The 20083-nt window shown below is 42.5% G+C and overlaps 1 protein-coding gene across 1 annotated transcript; it reads right to left on the minus strand.

The window, feature by feature from the left end:
• Positions 1-3460: 3460 nt before the first annotated feature.
• si:ch211-153b23.4 (Grp1_Fun34_YaaH and SUA5 domain-containing protein) lies at positions 3461-15421 on the minus strand. The gene is made up of 11 exons (XM_036943587.2): positions 15272-15421; positions 14583-14696; positions 12297-12505; positions 9276-10299; positions 8715-9170; positions 8372-8471; positions 6885-7033; positions 5583-5695; positions 4700-4789; positions 4027-4149; positions 3461-3888 (listed from the first exon to the last, which is right to left on the minus strand). The coding sequence occupies exons 1-11, from the start codon at positions 15330-15332 to the stop codon at positions 3637-3639; spliced, it is 2691 nt and encodes an 896-aa protein (XP_036799482.2). The 5' UTR covers positions 15333-15421; the 3' UTR covers positions 3461-3636.
• Between the last annotated feature and the right edge of the window lie 4662 nt (positions 15422-20083).

Here is a 20083-nt window from a genome sequence, read left to right on the forward strand (position 1 = left end):
GGATATATGCTATCTAGAGGTGGATATATTCTATCTAGAGGTGGATATATTCTATCTAGAGGTGGATATATTATATCTAGTGGTGGATATATTCTATCTAGAGGTGGATATATTCTATCTAGAGGTGGATATATTCTATCTAGAGGTGGATATATTCTATCTAGAGGTGGATATATTATATCTAGAGGTGGATATATTATATCTAGAGGTGGATATATTATATCTAGAGGTGGATATATTATATCTAGAGGTGGATATATCTAGAGGTCGATATATTCTATCTAGAGGTGGATATATTCTATCTAGAGGTGGATATATTATATCTAGAGGTGGATATATTATATCTAGAGGTGTATATATTCTATCTAGAGGTGGATATATTCTATCTAGAGGTGTATATATTCTATCTAGAGGTGGATATATTATATCTAGTGGTGTATATATTCTATCTAGAGGTGGATATATTCTATCTAGAGGTGGATATATTCTATCTAGAGGTGGATATATTCTATCTAGAGGTGGATATATTATATCTAGAGGTGGATATATTATATCTAGAGGTGGATATATTATATCTAGAGGTGGATATATCTAGAGGTGGATATATTCTATCTAGAGGTGGATATATTATATATAGAGGTGGATATATTCTATCTAGAGGTGGTTATATTCTATCTAGAGGTGGATATATTATATATAGAGGTGGATATATTCTATCTAGAGGTGGATATATTCTATCTAGAGGTGGATATATCTAGAGGTGGATATATTCTATCTAGAGTTTAATATATTCTATCTAGAGTTTAATATATTCTATCTAGAGTTTAATATATTCTATCTAGAGGTGGATATATTATATCTAGAGGTGGATATATCTAGAGGTGGATATATTCTATCTAGAGTTTAATATATTCTATCTAGAGTTTAATATATTCTATCTAGAGTTTAATATATTCTATCTAGAGTTTAATATATTCTATCTAGTTGAATATATTCTATCTAGAGGTGGATATATTATATCTAGTGGTGGATATATTCTATCTAGAGGTGGATATATTCTATCTAGAGGTGGATATATTATATCTAGAGGTGGATATATCTAGAGGTGGATATATTCTATCTAGAGGTGGATATATTCTATCTAGAGGTGTATATATTCTATCTAGAGGTGGATATATTATATCTAGTGGTGTATATATTCTATCTAGAGGTGGATATATTCTATCTAGAGGTGGATATATTCTATCTAGAGGTGGATATATTCTATCTAGAGGTGGATATATTATATCTAGAGGTGGATATATTATATCTAGAGGTGGATATATTATATCTAGAGGTGGATATATTATATCTAGAGGTGGATATATTATATCTAGAGGTGTATATATTCTATCTAGAGGTGGATATATTATATCTAGTGGTGTATATATTCTATCTAGAGGTGGATATATTCTATCTAGAGGTGGATATATTCTATCTAGAGGTGGATATATTCTATCTAGAGGTGGATATATTATATCTAGAGGTGGATATATTATATCTAGAGGTGGATATATCTAGAGGTGGATATATTCTATCTAGAGGTGGATATATTATATATAGAGGTGGATATATTCTATCTAGAGGTGGTTATATTCTATCTAGAGGTGGATATATTATATATAGAGGTGGATATATTCTATCTAGAGGTGGATATATTCTATCTAGAGGTGGATATATCTAGAGGTGGATATATTCTATCTAGAGTTTAATATATTCTATCTAGAGTTTAATATATTCTATCTAGAGTTTAATATATTCTATCTAGAGGTGGATATATTATATCTAGAGGTGGATATATCTAGAGGTGGATATATTCTATCTAGAGTTTAATATATTCTATCTAGAGTTTAATATATTCTATCTAGAGTTTAATATATTCTATCTAGAGTTTAATATATTCTATCTAGTTGAATATATTCTATCTAGAGGTGGATATATTATATCTAGTGGTGGATATATTCTATCTAGAGGTGGATATATTCTATCTAGAGGTGGATATATTATATCTAGAGGTGGATATATCTAGAGGTGGATATATTCTATCTAGAGGTGGATATATTCTATCTAGAGGTGGATATATTCTATCTAGAGGTGGATATATTCTATCTAGAGGTGGATATATTCTATCTAGAGGTGGATATATTCTATCTAGAGGTGGATATATTCTATCTAGAGGTGGATATATTCTATCTAGAGGTGGATATATTATATCTAGAGGTGGATATATTATATCTAGAGGTGGATATATTATATCTAGAGGTGGATATATTCTGTCTAGAGGTGGATATATTCTATCTAGAGGTGGATATATTCTATCTAGAGGTGGATATATTCTATCTAGAGGTGGATATATTATATCTAGAGGTGGATATATTCTATCTAGAGGTGGATATATTATATCTAGAGGTGGATATATTCTGTCTAGAGGTGGATATATTCTATCTAGAGGTGGATATATTCTATCTAGAGGTGGATATATTATATCTAGAAGTGGATATATTATATCTAGAGGTGGATATATTCTGTCTAGAGGTGGATATATTATATATAGAGGTGGATATATTCTATCTAGAGGTGGATATATTCTATATAGAGGTGGATATATTCTATCTAGAAGTGGATATATTATATCTAGTTTAATATATTCTATCTAGAGGTGGATATATTCTGTCTAGAGGTGGATATATTCTATCTAGAGGTAGATATATCTAGAGGTGGATATATTCTATCTAGAGGTGGATATATTATATCTAGAAGTGGATATATTATATCTAGTTTAATATATTCTATCTAGAGGTGGATATATTCTGTCTAGAGGTGGATATATTCTATCTAGAGGTAGATATATCTAGAGGTGGATATATTCTATCTAGAGGTGGATATATTATATCTAGAGGGAGATATATTATATCTAGAGGTTAATATATGCTATCTAGAGGGAGATATCTCTGAGGTTGATCCAATGAAAGGGTAGGTTAATTGAAGATCCAAACAGCAGTGTCAGTGATTAACAACACATCCTCTATCTGCATGTGTTCTATATTACATATGTACCAGTCCTGCCATCAACATAGGAATTGATATAATCATGGATAAGCAGTTGTCTATGTGACTAATAAGACAGCTTCATAAGTGATTATTCCATTATTGTGTTGATGTGCAGACTGATATAACAATCTGAATATGGGATCGTTATTTAGGCTAATGCCTTTATAGATCCGCAAAGAAAATATGTTTCTTACATGAATTTGTCGACGGCATAGGTTTCTGTAATACAACTCCATCACAGAGAACACAGTATGTATGTGACAACTATCTGTCTCCATAGCAACTGTGGAGTTACAACCCTATGAACCCAATATTTACACAAGACACCGCTCTGTGGTGAGAGAAAGTTCTGTAATTACCAAACAGCAGAGAAAGAGATTTTCCTTTTAATATACATTTAAACATACATAAATACTGTTTGTCTTAAATATTCATTTCCTTGCTGTGTTGTGGTTATTCAGGGAACACCGCCTAATTTCCACCTAGAAAACATGAAAGCTAAAATATTATGTTACACTTTCTACACGTTCTAAACTAAGGCAGTAACTAAGAGTCTTCAGTAGTCGTCAGGACCCAGGGGCTTGGGGAGTCTGATGGATGTGGAGAGGTGTCTATGTAGGCAGGAGACTGGGTGGCTGGTGGAACTGGAGAGGATTCTGGGGACTGTGTATTGTGTTGTTCTGTGTGTCTCTGAGGGTCTGTCAGGTTAGGGCCAGGCTCTGTGAGGTCTGTTTCAAATCCAGGGTTTATCTGGCCATGGGAGTGCCTTTTCTGGACGTCTTCAAAAATCTGGAGCACCTGGCACACACACATAACAGAGGTGTTAGACACTACATATAGACAAGCATGCACACACACACACACACACACACACAATGAGGCCCACTCTGAAGAGTCCCTAACTCTAACCCCAGCCCTAACCTTAACCCTGTTTACCTGGGACTTGGGGATGAGGCCCACTCTGAAGAATCCAATATGGCCGCTCTCTATCTTGGTGCAGTCGACCACAGTGGAGGCACTGTTTTCAGGGGACGGCCCATCACACAACACACCATCCACCTAGACAGACAGAGAGAGATTGTTATCTGTGTCTCAGCTGGACCATCAGAACTAATCAAATCAAACTTATTTATATAGCCCTTCTTACATCAGCTGATTTCACAAAGTGCTGTACAGAAACCCAGCCTAAAACCCCAAACAGCATGCAATGCAGGTGTAGAAGCACGGTGGCTAGGAAAAACTCTCTAGAAAGGCCAGAACCTAGGAAGAAACCTAGAGAGGAACCAGGCTCTGAGGGGTGGCCAGTCCTCTTCTGGCTGTACCGGGTGGAGAGGAACCAGGCTCTGAGGGGTGGCCAGTCCTCATAGCCTACAGTAATACTACAGTAATATTGATATATGTGTCTTTAAATAAATAATAATGAAAGAATAGCTGTCAAGTGACTTGCATGAAGGAAGGAACCAGGAAATGTGGTCACAATGCGCTACAGTGGACTGATAACACACCATGTGTAGATATATTTCAGAAAATGTGGGCATAATCAGAATGTAAACAGGATCAGGACAGAAAGATCTATGTTAGCGCCAGGTATAAACAAGGCTGTGGGCACCTTGTCTCCCAGCTTGGCGTACACCTGGTTGTGGTGTGTGGTGTCTGCTTCTCCTGTGGGGTTGGCTGACGTCACAGCGATGGGACCCACCTGCAGGGCAGAATAATGGAAAAGAATGGGAAGCATCTGTTAAGATATCCAATGACCACAAACCCTGGTCCCTGAGAGCTACAGAGGGTGAGCAGGCTTTTGTTCCAGCCCAGCACTAGGTCTATGATATGATCTCACCCGGTTGATAAGATGAGTAGTTACAACATAGTCTGGGTTCCTGATAGCTGCTCTAAGGGTTAGAGGTCAGGAGTTAGAGGTCAGGGTTAGAGGTCAGGGGTTAGAGTTAAGGGGTTAAAGGTCAGAGGTTAGGGTTCAAACAAGGTTGATAAGATGAGTAGCTACCGCACAGTCTGGGTTCCTGATAGCTGCTCTGAGGGTTAGAGGTCAGAGGTTAGAGGTCAGAGGTTAGGGTTCGTACCAGGTTGATAAGATGAGTAGCTACTGCACAGTCTGGGTTCCTGATAGCTGCTCTGAGGGTTAGAGGTCAGAGGTAAGGGGTCAGGGGTTAGAGGTCAGGGGTTAGGGTTCGTACCAGGTTGATAAGATGAGTAGCTACTGCACAGTCTGGGTTCCTGATAGCTGCTCTGAGGGTTAGAGGTCAGAGGTTAGGGTTCGTACCAGGTTGATAAGATGAGTGGCTACTGCACAGTCTGGGTTCCTGATAGCTGCTCTGAGGGTTAGAGGTCAGAGGTTAGAGGTCAGAGGTTAGGGTTCGTACCAGGTTGATAAGATGTGTAGCTACTGCACAGTCTGGGTTCCTGATAGCTGCTCTGAGGGTTAGAGGTCAGAGGTAAGGGGTCAGGGGTTAGAGGTCAGGGGTTAGGGTTCGTACCAGGTTGATAAGATGAGTAGCTACTGCACAGTCTGGGTTCCTGATAGCGATGCTCTGAGGGGTTCCAATGTGTTTAGCTGATTCCCCCAGACCAAACACCTCCATCCACGGGCCTGGCGGAAGAATACAGGACATACTCATCACAGTACCGTAATTGCTGGACTATTAAGCGCACCTGAATATAAACCGCACCCACTGAATTATGAAAAAATATGTATTTTGTACATAAATACGCCGCACATGTCTATAAGCCGGAGGTGCCTACCGGTACATTGAAACAAATGAACTTTACACAGCCTTTAAACGAAACACGGCTTGTAACAAAAATAAAACAGTAGCCTACCAAGACTCCTCCTGTGCACTGAAACCACTGAAGGCATCTCATTCGGTGTCGGAGTTGAATAGCCTCAGAATTTCTTCATCCGATGTTGGATCGTTTTCATTGTCGCTCTCGTCACTTTCATCCGGAGGCAAATTCCCCGCTGAGCTCACGCTGCCCCCTTCAACACGCAGCAGTCCAGCCTTTCGAAACCCGTTGATGATAGTGGATTGTTTGACAATGCTCCACGCTGTCAGGACCCACTGGCAGACTTGACCATAAGTTGCTCTTCGCATGCGGCCCATTTTAGTGAAGGATTTCTCCCCACTTGTCATCCAAGCCTCCCACTGAACACGGAGCGCCACCTTAAATGCACGATTTACGCTGATGTCGAGTGGCTACAAATACTTTGGGCCATCTGCTTTTCTTCCCTCTGAAAGCTTTTGTTGTCTTTTTGCACTGAGTCAGTTCCTCACGCTGCTGTTTCCAACGTCTTATCATCGACTCATTAAGGCCAAGCTCCCGTGCAGCAGCTCTATTTCCTTTTCCAACAGCCAGATCGATCGCCTTCAACTTGAAAGCTACATCAGATGCATTTCTCCGTGTCTTTACCATGATGAGGGTGACAAAATTACTACCGTAATCAGTATGATGGGAAGTTTGAGCGCGCTCGATTTACGTCACATTATGTGACGGTGCTCAGTTTTTTGGCGGCATGAATCTTGTGAAAGCGGGAAAAATCCATAAATTAGCCGCGTCATTGTATAAACCGCGAGGTTCAACGTGTGGGAATAAAGTAGCAGCTTATAGTCCAGCAATTACGGTAACTCAAATAAACTACACACACACACACACACACACACACACACACACACACACACACACACACACACACACACACACATACACACACACACACACACACACACACACACACACACACACACACACACACACACAGTGTTAATAAGTCACCCACTAACCCCTGGGTATGACCATGCTGATAGATGAGGGCCATGCAGCGCTCATGAAGTCCCAGAGCAGAGGAGACAGCAGGGATCTGACCGGTTCTAACTGGTTTATAGAGGAGACCCACAGAGACATGGGCCGGTCCTGGGCCTGCTGCTTACACCTAGAGGGAGAGACAGGGAGAGACAGGAAGAGACATGGAGAGACAGGGAGAGACATGGAGAGACAGGAAGAGACAGGGAGAGACAGAGAGAGAGGGAGAGACAGGGAGAGAGGGAGAGACAGGGAGAGACAGGAAGAGACAGGGAGAGACAGAGAGAGACAGGAAGAGACAGGGAGAGACAGGAAGAGACAGGGAGAGACAGGGAGAGACAGAGAGAGACAGGAAGAGACAGGAAGAGACAGGGAGAGACAGGGAGAGACAGAGAGAGACAGGGAGAGACAGGAAGAGACAGGGAGAGACAGGGAGAGAGGGAGAGACAAGAAAAGACAGGGAGAGACAGAGAGAGACAGGGAGAGACGGAGAGAAACGGGGAGAGACAGAGGGAGAGACAGGGAGAGACAGGGAGAGACAGAGAGAGACAGGGAGAGACAGGGAGAGACAGGGAAAGACAGGGAGAGACAGGGAGAGACGGGGAAAGACGGGGAGAGACAGGTATTACTGTCTATAGGGGTTGGCTCAGTTTTACTGTCTATAGGGGTTGGCTCAGTACTACTGTCTATAGGGGTTGGCTCAGTTTTACTGTCTATAGGGGTTGGCTCAACATGACTGTCTATAGGGGTTGGCTCAGCACTACTGTCTATAGGGGTTGGCTCAGTACTACTGTCTATAGGGGTTGGCTCAGTATTACTGTCTATAGGCGTTGGCTCAACATGACTGTCTATAGGGGTTGGCTCAGCACTACTGTCTATAGGTGTTGGCTCAGTACTACTGTCTATAGGGGTTGGCTCAACATGACTGTCTATAGGGGTTGGCTCAACATTACTGTCTATAGGGGTTGGCTCAGTACTACTGTCTATAGAGGTTGGCTCAGTACTACTGTCTATAGGGGTTGGCTCAGTATTACTGTCTATAGGGGTTGGCTCAGTATTACTGTCTATAGGGGTTGGCTCAGTACTGCTGTCTATAGGGGTTGGCTCAACATGACTGTCTATAGGGGTTGGCTCAGCACTACTGTCTATAGGGGTTGGCTCAGTACTACTGTCTATAGAGGTTGGCTCAACATTACTGTCTATAGGGGTTGGCTCAGTACTACTGTCTATAGGGGTTGGCTCAGTATTACTGTCTATAGGGGTTGGCTCAGTATTACTGTCTATAGGGGTTGGCTCAACATTACTGTCTATAGGGGTTGGCTCAGTACTACTGTCTATAGGGGTGACAAAGGGTTTGGAGAGGCAGTTAAAACGTTTCTGGGACCAGCCTACCACTATGCAGTATTGTGAGTACAACGTGTATTCATCCACTGAGATGCATATGGGCCTAGTAAGCAGTGTAACTCACCTGTATGCCTTCTCCACAGCCTCAGGTCTGTTACAGGCTGCCACCAGTACATAGACTGTGTCAGTGGGCATCCCACATATACCCCCACTCTTCATGATCTCTGGAGACAGACAGACACAGACTTAGGCTTCTTGTTACAGTATCAGGCTTCTTGTTACAGCATCAGGGTTCATGTGAGACAGAGACAGAGAGACAGAGAGAGAGAGACAGAGAGACAGAGAGAGAGAGAGAGAGAGAGACAGAGAGAGAGAGAGAAACAATAGGACCCTGAAGTCTAAAGCAGTCCACTAAGGGAATAGGGTGCCATTTGGGACAGACGCCAGGTTAGTTGCCTCCCTCTTACCTGCTATCTGGTGAACAGCGGTGGCCTTGCGTGCCGGGACATGTGGACACGTGTCCCGCCCTCCTCCTCCTTCCCCGCTCAGCCTAACCAGGGCCCTTCCCAGGGGCAACTGGGGGGTCAGGAAGGTCATGTTGAACAGACCAGACAGGAAGCAGTAGAAAGACACCAGGCCGAACACGATAGACACGCCGATATCGTACCCATAAGGCAGTGCTCCGACGGCATCCAGCAGAAAGGAGATGATAATGAGGTGAAAGGTCGCGGCGTAGAGGAACCAGGCTATGTTCAGGAACAGAGCTCCTACCGTCACCAGACTGTTGAACAACAGGAAGCTGATGATGCCGACCGCTACGTTGAAACCTCGGGTGTCACCGTAGAGACCTCCGTACCGCGTCAGCCCCCAGACAGACCACATGACACCGTACAGGATGAATGCCGTGCTCTCCAGTGTCTTACCTACGGTACCGGAAATGAACACGATGAAAACGTGTTGGATATACAATAATCACACGAACAGAACAAATATTGAATTGTAACATGTTAATAATACACGGGTCTTACCTCGGGAGAAGGCTACAGAGCCGACCAGCAGCTGTAGGATGCCCCCAGCCACCACAGTCCAAGGCAGCACCAGCACAACCAGCGGGTCCCGCTCCTCCACGGACGACGTGATGGAGAAGGCAGCGAGCACGGAGCAGGCGTGGCCCAACACCTCGGCGTCCGCATACCTGGAGTAGCCCAGGTAAGGGTCGTGGAGCTGTCTGTCACGGGGGCGGAGCGTCAGGTTGCTGACACGCATCACCAAGGCCTTGAACATGCCCTCCCCCGTAGGGATCCTATTGGCTAACATGTTGTAGGAGGTGATCAGTAGCATCACAGCTGACACGACAAAGATTGCCGCCTGTACACCCTGCGCCCCGGCCTGGAAGGACAGGGATGGCTGGGCGGCGAGGGCGATGGTATACGCTACGAAGAACAGCTGATACAGACCCTCAGCTAGACTCTTCTGACAACTGAACAGAGCCAGGATGAAGAACAGAACAGAGAAGACAACGGGGAAGGGAACTGGGGAGGAGGGGAGGATGGAGAAGGAGGGAGCTGTGAGGAGAGCTCTGTAGCCCTCAGTGAAGTGTAGGATGGAGGTGAAGCCATAGAAGGTGGCTGTCAGAGAGTCCATGGCCCTGTAGGAGAGGACACACACCCCCAGCTGGAATACAGCAGCCGTCCATAGCCAGGGGACGTGACCCGCAGAGAGCTGAGGAACCACGGCCAGTAGGGGGCAGGCTAACACACTGGCAGACAGGAGGTTCATCACCAGGCCTACAGGTACCACGTCATTACAGTCCTCTGGACCTCTGGACCCCTGACCCCCAGCCCTCCTCTTCTTCAGCCGTGTCCCAGGAGCCTCCACTCTACCTCGGGTGATAAAGGAGAGCAGGCGGCCACAGCCGAAGTACGCCCCCACCAGAGTGACCAGCAGGTAGCAGGCAGCGGTGGCAGACTGGCCGAAGCCCGGGGAGGAGAGACCGGCGATTTGGTGCCCACAAGCCAGACTGATAGAGAGGGTGATGATAAAGAAGACCACCTACAATACAACAAGACAATACAGCAATAAGGTACAATACAACAATACAATACAACAACAAATTACAATCAAATACAACAATAAAACACAACAACACAATACAATACAATTAAACAATACCATACAACAATACAAATTATATGGTCTATATGTGTATTTGTATTTATTATGGATCCCATTGCCAAGGCAGCAGCTACTCTTCCTGGGGTTTATTATGGATCCCCAGTAGTTCCTGCCAAGGCAGCAGCTACTCTTCCTGGGGTTTATTATGGATCCCCATTAGTTCCTGCCAAGGCAGCAGCTACTCTACCTGGGGTTTATTATGGATCCCCATTAGTTCCTGCCAAGGCAGCAGCTACTCTTCCTGGGGTTTATTATGGATCCCCAGTAGTTCCTGCCAAGGCAGCAGCTACTCTTCCTGGGGTTTATTATGGATCCCCAGTAGTTCCTGCCAAGGCAGCAGCTACTCTTCCTGGGGTTTATTATGGATCCCCATTAGTTCCTGCCAAGGCAGCAGCTACTCTTCCTGGGGTTTATTATGGATCCCCAGTAGTTCCTGCCAAGGCAGCAGCTACTCTTCCTGGGGTTTATTATGGATCCCCATTAGTTCCTGCCAAGGCAGCAGCTACTCTTCCTGGGGTTTATTATGGATCCCTATTAGTTCCTGCCAAGGCAGCAGCTACTCTTCCTGGGGTTTATTATGGATCCCTATTAGTTCCTGCCAAGGCAGCAGCTACTCTACCTGGGGTTTATTATTTATCCCCATTAGTTCTGCCAAGGCAGCAGCTACTCTACCTGGGGTTTATTATGGATCCCCATTAGTTCTGCCAAGGCAGCAGCTACTCTTCCTGGGGTTTATTATGGATCCCCATTAGTTCCTGCCAAGGCAGCAGCTACTCTTCCTGGGGTTTATTATGGATCCCCATTAGTTCCTGCCAAGGCAGCAGCTACTCTTCCTGGGGTTTATTATGGATCCCCATTAGTTCCTGCCAAGGCAGCAGCTACTCTTCCTGGGGTTTATTATGGATCCCCATTAGTTCCTGCCAAGGCAGCAGCTACTCTTCCTGGGGGTTTATTATGGATCCCCATTAGTTCCTGCCAAGGCAGCAGCTACTCTTCCTGGGGTTTATTATGGATCCCCATTAGTTCCTGCCAAGGCAGCAGCTACTCTTCCTGGGGTTTATTATGGAGACCCCTTTAGTTCCTGCCATGGCAGAAGCTACTCTTCCTGGGGGTTTATTATGGATCCCCATTAGTTCTGCCAAGGCAGCAGCTACTCTTCCTGGGGTTTATTATGGATCCCCATTAGTTCCTGCCAAGGCAGCAGCTACTCTTCCTGGGGTTTATTGTGGATCCCCATTAGTTCCTGCCAAGGTAGCAGCTTCTCTTCCTGGGGTTTATTATGGATCTCCATTAGTTCCTGTCAAGGCAGCAGCTACTCTTCCTGGGGTTTATTATGGATCCCCATTAGTTCCTGCCAAGGTAGCAGCTTCTCTTCCTGGGGTTTATTATGGATCCCCATTAGTTCCTGTCAAGGTAGCAGCTACTCTTCCTGGGGTTTATTATGGATCCCCATTAGTTCCTGTCAAGGTAGCAGCTACTCTTCCTGGGGTTTATTATGGATCCCCATTAGTTCCTGTCAAGGCAGCAGCTACTCTTCCTGGAGTTTATTATGGATCCCCATTAGTTCTGCCAAGGCAGCAGCTACTCTTCCTGGGGTTTATTATGAATCCCCATTAGTTCTGCCAAGGCAGCAGCTACTCTTCCTGGGGTTTATTACGGATCCCCATTAGTTCTGCCAAGGCAGCAGCTACTCTACCTGGGGTCCAGCAAAAATTAAGGCCGTTATCCTGGTTGGAAGATTCTTGGAATTGCGAGGGGATAAGCAGAAACTCCAGGAATCTTTTAACCAGGATTTCTGGAAAACCACAGAGTTTTTGGAAAGTTACGAGAATTGTTGAAACCTACTTCCCCCCCAGATAGCACACATTACACACCTCTCTCTGGAAGAGCGAGACTATAGCCAGGATGAGGAGGGCCAGGGTGAAGGCTGCAAGACCAGGGACCAGAGAGGTCCTCAGCTCTGTGGCCCCCAACACCCGCTCCCCAACCAGCAGGTAGACCAGGCCAGATCCAGCCCAAAGGGCCGACACTGTCAGACACACACTGGAGAACAAACGGGACTGGGACAAGCTGCGTCGCACACCTGGTGGGAGGGAGGGAGGGAGGGAGGGAGGGAGGGAGGGAGGGAGGGAGGGAGGGAGGGAGGGAGGGAGGGAGGGAGGGAGGGAGGGAGGGAGGGAGGGGGAAAAATATTTGTTTATGTCTAGCTGAAACAGTAGGTAGGGCACCAGAGTTGGGTTATTATGAGTAATAAACAGTAGGTAGTCTACCAGAGTAGGGTCATTATGGGTAATAAACAGTAGGTAATCTACCAGAGTAGGGTCATTATGAGTAATAAACAGTAGATATGGTACCAGAGTAGGGTCATTATGGGTAATAAACAGTAAGTAGTCTACCAGAGTAGGGTCAATATGAGTAATAAACAGTAGATAGGGTACCAGAGTAGGGTCATTATGGGTAATAAACAGTAGATATGGTACCAGAGTAGGGTTATTATGGGTAATAAACAGTAGATATGGTACCAGAGTAGGGTCATTATGGGTAATAAACAGTAGATATGGTACCAGAGTAGGGTCATTATGGGTAATAAACAGTAGATATGGTACCAGAGTAGGGTTATTATGAGTAATAAACAGTAGGTAGTCTACCAGAGTAGGGTTATTATGGGTAATAAACAGTAGATATGGTACCAGAGTAGGGTTATTATGGGTAATAAACAGTAGATATGGTACCAGAGTAGGGTTATTATGGGTAATAAACAGTAGGTAGTCTACCAGAGTAGGGCTATTATGGGTAATAAACAGTGGATAGGGTACCAGAGTAGGGTTATTATGGGTAATAAACAGTAGGTAATCTACCAGAGTAGGGTCATTATTAGTAATAAACAGTAGATATGGTACCAGAGTAGGGTCATTATGGGTAATAAACAGTAGATATGGTACCAGAGTAGGGTTATTATGAGTAATAAACAGTAGGTAATCTACCAGAGTAGGGCTATTATGAGTAATAAACAGTAGGTAGTCTACCAGAGTAGGGTTATTATGGGTAATAAACAGTAGGTAATCTATCAGAGTAGGGTTATTATGGGTAATAAACAGTAGGTAGTCTACCAGAGTAGGGTTATTATGGGTAATAAACAGTAGGTAATCTACCAGAGTAGGGTTATTATGAGTAATAAACAGTAGATATGGTACCAGAGTAGGGTTATTATGGGTAATAAACAGTAGATATGGTACCAGAGTAGGGTTATTATGAGTAATAAACAGTAGATATGGTACCAGAGTAGGGTCATTATTGGTAATAAACAGTAGGTAGTCTACCAGAGTAGGGTCATTATGGGTAATAAACAGTAGATAGGGTACCAGAGTAGGGTCATTATGGGTAATAAACAGTAGGTAGTCTACCAGAGTAGGGTCATTATGGGTAATAAACAGTAGATAGTCTACCAGAGTAGGGTCATTATGGGTAATAAACAGTAGGTAGTCTACCAGAGTAGGGTTATTATGAGTAATAAACAGTAGGTAGTCTACCAGAGTAGGGTTATTATGGGTAATAAACAGTAGATAGTCTACCAGAGTAGGGTCATTATGAGTAATAAACAGTAGGTAGTCTACCAGAGTAGGGTTATTATGGGTAATAAACAGTAGATAATCTACCAGAGTAGGGTCATTATGAGTAATAAACAGTAGATATGGTACCAGAGTAGGGTCATTATGGGTAATAAACAGTAGATATGGTACCAGAGTAGGGTTATTATGAGTAATAAACAGTAGACATGGTACCATAGTAGGGTTATTATGAGTAATAAACAGTAGATATGGTACCAGAGTAGGGTTATTATGGGTAATAAACAGTAGATATGGTACCAGAGTAGGGTTATTATGGGTAATAAACAGTAGGTAGTCTACCAGAGTAGGGTTATTATGGGTAATAAACAGTAGGTAGTCTACCAGAGTAGGGTTATTATGAGTAATAAACAGTAGATATGGTACCAGAGTAGGGTCATTATGGGTAATAAACAGTAGATAATCTACCAGAGTAGGGTTATTATGGGTAATAAACAGTAGATAATCTACCAGAGTAGGGTCATTATGAGTAATAAACAGTAGGTAGTCTACCAGAGTAGGGTTATTATGGGTAATAAACAGTAGATATGGTACCAGAGTAGGCCAAGAGGGCAGCGATGATAAGCAGTAGAACCCCCAGTGCAGTATGGGGTATGAGGGATTTTTCAGGAGAGCTGCCATAGTTATTCACCAGCAGCAGTAGAGAACCTGCAGGGTTCAACAACAGGTCTGAAGTCGTCAGGCTTCAGACCACACAAACTCACACAAAAAAAACATTGTTTGACAAGAAGCCATGAACACAGAGCCATATTCGCCCTCTATTGGCCAAGTTTCTGTACTGCAACTTGCCGATGCTCCGGACCACTCTCCCTCATATCTCTCATGAAGTCTATTTTGAGAATCAGCCTGCATTCATGTACAACATAATACATATAATATAAACCTTCTGCCACATTTTTTTGTGGTCACAATATTTTATATGAGACCTATAAGGATCATCAAAATAAAGCGAAAATAAGATAACGACATTAAAAAAGCCCCACTCTTTTTTTGGATCAAATATATTCGAGTGGGACCTAACTATTGTTATCTTATTTACTCTGTATTTTGATTGTCGGGGACCATGCCAAGTATTGTTTTTATGATCAACTTCTCATTGCTTCATCAACTCAATAATATATTTATTTTACAATATATTTAAATCGTAAGACACGGCTAATTATTTTAAAGGTTTTAGGCTATATAAAAAGTAGAACCCATCAGAAATCTAAATGTTCACTCACCGCCGGAGATACCGAGGATGCCCACGGAGAAATGAAGCGATTCTGCCTCGAGCTCAGCCATCTCCGGAGTGTCTAATGCACGCGCCACGGAGCGCTCTGAGGTTATAAATGCTGTCCGGTGATCTTACGTCATTCTCTCTACTTGTTACAGGATATGGCGCGGTGATTCACCCAAGTGACGCTTCTGATACCTCTCACCAAGTCACCCAACTTCTTCCTAGAGCCTTAAAATAAGGCCATTAATGAACATGGACTGTCAATGGAGAGGTAATTGTCTAAGGGGTCAAATATGGAAGGCAAAAATGTTCAAATCGTCTTTCCCGGTACACGTCTTAACACTTGTAATTATCATTTTTTTGTAAATGTGAAATTTGAGCCTGTCCAGTGTGTTTACAGGTGATTAGAACGCTTGTTATGGTCATTTTTACACTCGATCATTACACCTGTTCATTACACCTGTTCATTACACCTGTTCAGTGTTCATTACACCTGTTTAGTGTTCATTACACCTGTTCATTACACCTGTTCAGTGCTCATTACACCTGTTCAGTGTTCATTACACCTGTTCAGTGTTCATTACACCTGTTCATTACACCTGTTCAGTGTTCATTACACCTGTTCATTACACCTGTTCAGTGTTCATTACACCTGTTCAGTGTTCATTACACCGGTTCAGAGTTCATTACACCTGTTCATTACACCTGTTCAGTGTTCATTACACCTGTTCAGTGTTCATTACACCTGTTCAGTGTTCATTACACCTGTTCAGTGTTCATTACACCTGTTCAGTGTTCATTACACCATTTCAGTGTTCATTACACCTGTTTAGTGTTCATTACACCTGTTCAGTGTTCATTACACCTGTTCATTACACCTGTTCAGTGTTCATTACACCTGTTTAGTGTTCATTACACCTGTTCAGTGTTCATTACACCTGTTCATTACACCTGTTCAGTGTTCATTACACCTGTTCAGTGTTCATTACACCTGTTCATTACACCTGTTCAGTGTTCATTACACCTGTTCAGTGTTCATTACACCTGTTCAGTGTTCATTACACCTGTTCAGTGTTCATTACACCTGTTCATTACACCTGTTCAGTGTTCATTACACCGGTTCAGAGTTCATTACACCTGTTCATTACACCTGTTCAGTGTTCATTACACCTGTTCAGTGTTCATTACACCTGTTCAGTGTTCATTACACCTGTTCAGTGTTCATTACACCTGTTCAGTGTTCATTACACCTGTTCAGTGTTCATTACACCTGTTCAGTGTTCATTACACCATTTCAGTGTTCATTACACCTGTTTAGTGTTCATTACACCTGTTCAGTGTTCATTACACCTGTTCATTACACCTGTTCAGTGTTCATTACACCTGTTTAGTGTTCATTACACCTGTTCAGTGTTCATTACACCTGTTCAGTGTTCATTACACCTGTTCAGTGTTCATTACACCTGTTCAGTGTTCATTACACCTGTTCAGTGTTCATTACACCTGTTCAGTGTTCATTACACCTGTTCATTACACCTGTTCAGTGTGCTTTACACCTGTTTAGTGTTCATTACACCTGTTCAGTGTTCATTACACGTGTTCATTACACCTGTTTAGTGTTCATTACACCTGTTCAGTGTTCATTACACCTGTTCAATGTTCATTACAGCTGTTCAGTGTTCATTACACCTGTTCATTACACCTGTTCAGTGTTCATTACACCTGTTCATTACACCTGTTCAGTGTTCATTACAGCTGTTCAGTGTTCATTACACCTGTTCAGTGTTCATTACACCTGTTCAGTGTTCATTACACCTGTTCATTACACCTGTTCAGTGTTCATTACACACCTGTTCAGTGTTCATTACACCTGTTCAGTGTTCGTTACACCTGTTCAGTGTTCATTACACCTGTTCATTACACCTGTTCAGTGTTCATTACACCTGTTCAGTGTTCATTACACCTGTTCATTACACCTGTTCAGTGTTCATTACACCTGTTCAGTGTTCATTACACCTGTTCAGTGTTCATTACACCTGTTCAGTGTTCATTACACCTGTACAGTGTTCATTATACCTGTTCAGTGTTCGTTACACCTGTTCATTACACCTGTTCAGTGTTCATTACACCTGTTCAATGTTCATTACAGCTGTTCAGTGTTCATTACACATGTTCATTACACCTGTTCAGTGTTCATTACACCTGTTCAGTGTTCATTACACCTGTTCAGTGTTCATTACACCTGTTCAGTGTTCATTATACCTGTACAGTGTTCATTACATGTGTTCAGTGTTCATTACACGTGTTCATTGTTCATTACACCTGTTCAGTGTTCGTTACACCTGTTCAGTGTTCGTTACACCTGTTCAGTGTTCATTACACCTGTTCAGTGTTCATTACACCTGTTCATTACACCTGTTCAGTGTTCATTACACACCTGTTCAGTGTTCATTACACCTGTTCAGTGTTCATTACACCTGTTCAGTGTTCATTACACCTGTTCATTACACCTGTTCAGTGTTCATTACACCTGTTCATTACACCTGTTCAGTGTTCATTACACACCTGTTCAGTGTTCATTACACCTGTTCATTACACCTGTTCAGTGTTCATTACACCTGTTCAGTGTTCATTACACACCTGTTCAGTGTTCATTACACCTGTTCAGTGTTCATTACATGTGTTCAGTGTTCATTACACCTGTTCAGTGTTCATTACACCTGTTCAGTGTTCGTTACACCTGTACAGTGTTCATTACATGTGTTCAGTGTTCATTACACACCTGTTCAGTGTTCGTTACACCTGTACAGTGTTCATTACATGTGTTCAGTGTTCATTACACGTGTTCATTTCTCATTACACCTATTCAGTGTTCATTACACCTGTTCAGTGTGCATTACACCTGTTCAGTGTGCTTTACACCTGTTCAGTGTTCATTACACCTGTTCAGTGTTCATTACACATGTTCATTACACCTGTTCAGTGTTCATTACACGTGTTCAGTGTTCATTACACCTGTTCAGTGTTCATTACACCTGTTCATTACACCTGTTCAGTGCTCATTACACCTGTTCAGTGTTCATTACACCTGTTCAGTGTTCATTACACCTGTTCATTACACCTGTTCAGTGTTCATTACACCTGTTCATTACACCTGTTCAGTGTTCATTACACCTGTTCAGTGTTCATTACACCGGTTCAGAGTTCATTACACCTGTTCATTACACCTGTTCAGTGTTCATTACACCTGTTCAGTGTTCATTACACCTGTTCAGTGTTCATTACACCTGTTCAGTGTTCATTACACCTGTTCAGTGTTCATTACACCATTTCAGTGTTCATTACACCTGTTTAGTGTTCATTACACCTGTTCAGTGTTCATTACACCTGTTCATTACACCTGTTCAGTGTTCATTACACCTGTTTAGTGTTCATTACACCTGTTCATTACACCTGTTCATTACACCTGTTCAGTGCTCATTACACCTGTTCAGTGTTCATTACACCTGTTCAGTGTTCATTACACCTGTTCATTACACCTGTTCAGTGTTCATTACACCTGTTCATTACACCTGTTCAGTGTTCATTACACCTGTTCAGTGTTCATTACACCGGTTCAGAGTTCATTACACCTGTTCATTACACCTGTTCAGTGTTCATTACACCTGTTCAGTGTTCATTACACCTGTTCAGTGTTCATTACACCTGTTCAGTGTTCATTACACCTGTTCAGTGTTCATTACACCATTTCAGTGTTCATTACACCTGTTTAGTGTTCATTACACCTGTTCAGTGTTCATTACACCTGTTCATTACACCTGTTCAGTGTTCATTACACCTGTTCAGTGTTCATTACACCTGTTCAGTGTTCATTACACCTGTTTAGTGTTCATTACACCTGTTTAGTGTTCATTACACCTGTTCAGTGTTCATTACACGTGTTCAGTGTTCATTACACCTGTTCAGTGTTCATTACACCTGTTCAGTGTTCATTACACCTGTTCAGTGTTCATTACACCTGTTTAGTGTTCATTACACCTGTTCAGTGTTCATTACACCTGTTTAGTGTTCATTACACCTGTTCAGTGTTCATTACATGTGTTCAGTGTTCATTACACCTGTTCAGTGTTCATTACACGTGTTCATTACACCTGTTTAGTGTTCATTACACCTGTTCAGTGTTCATTACACCTGTTCAATGTTCATTACAGCTGTTCAGTGTTCATTACAGCTGTTCAGTGTTCATTACAGCTGTTCAGTGTTCATTACACCTGTTCATTACACCTGTTCAGTGTTCATTACAGCTGTTCAGTGTTCATTACACCTGTTCAGTGTTCATTACACCTGGGGGACGGTTGAGCTAAAGTAGGCTAATGTGATTATTATGAGGTTTTAAGTAACAAGAACATTTCCCAGGACATAAACATATCTGATATTGGCAGAAAGTTTAACTTCTTGTTAATCAAACTGCACTGTCCAATTTACAGAAGATATTACAGTGTAATAATACCATGCTATTGTTTGAGTAGAGTGCACAGTTTTGAACTTGAAAATGTATTATTAAACCAATTAGGCACATTTGGGCAGTCTTGATACAACATTTTGAACAGAAATGGTTCATTGAATCAGTCTCAACCTTTGCACATACACTGCTGCCATCTAGTGGCCATAATCTATATTGCGCCTAGACTTTTAAGTGATATAATGAACTTTCTCTTGCATTTCAAAGATGATGGAACAAAATATGCATGTTTTTTCTTTGTAATGTCTTTTACCAGATCTAATGTGTTATATTCTCCTACATTCATTTCACATT

Source organism: Oncorhynchus mykiss, chromosome 14 (assembly GCF_057628025.1).
Source record: "Oncorhynchus mykiss isolate SJ-2025 chromosome 14, ASM5762802v1, whole genome shotgun sequence".
NCBI lineage: Eukaryota > Metazoa > Chordata > Actinopteri > Salmoniformes > Salmonidae > Oncorhynchus > Oncorhynchus mykiss.

What these genes read in the sequence shown, in the direction of transcription:
- si:ch211-153b23.4 (XM_036943587.2), bottom strand. Translation starts at nt 15,332, where the DNA reads ATGGCTGAGCTCGAGGCAGAATCGCTTCATTTCTCCGTGGGCATCCTC. An exon ending in ACGCCAAGCTGGGAGACAAG is followed by an intron (nt 4,150 to 4,699) that starts GTGCCCACAGCC and finishes CTGTCTGTCTAG; the next exon opens with GTGGATGGTGTGTTGTGTGA. An exon ending in GCCTCATCCCCAAGTCCCAG is followed by an intron (nt 3,889 to 4,026) that starts GTAAACAGGGTT and finishes TGTGTGTGCCAG; the next exon opens with GTGCTCCAGATTTTTGAAGA.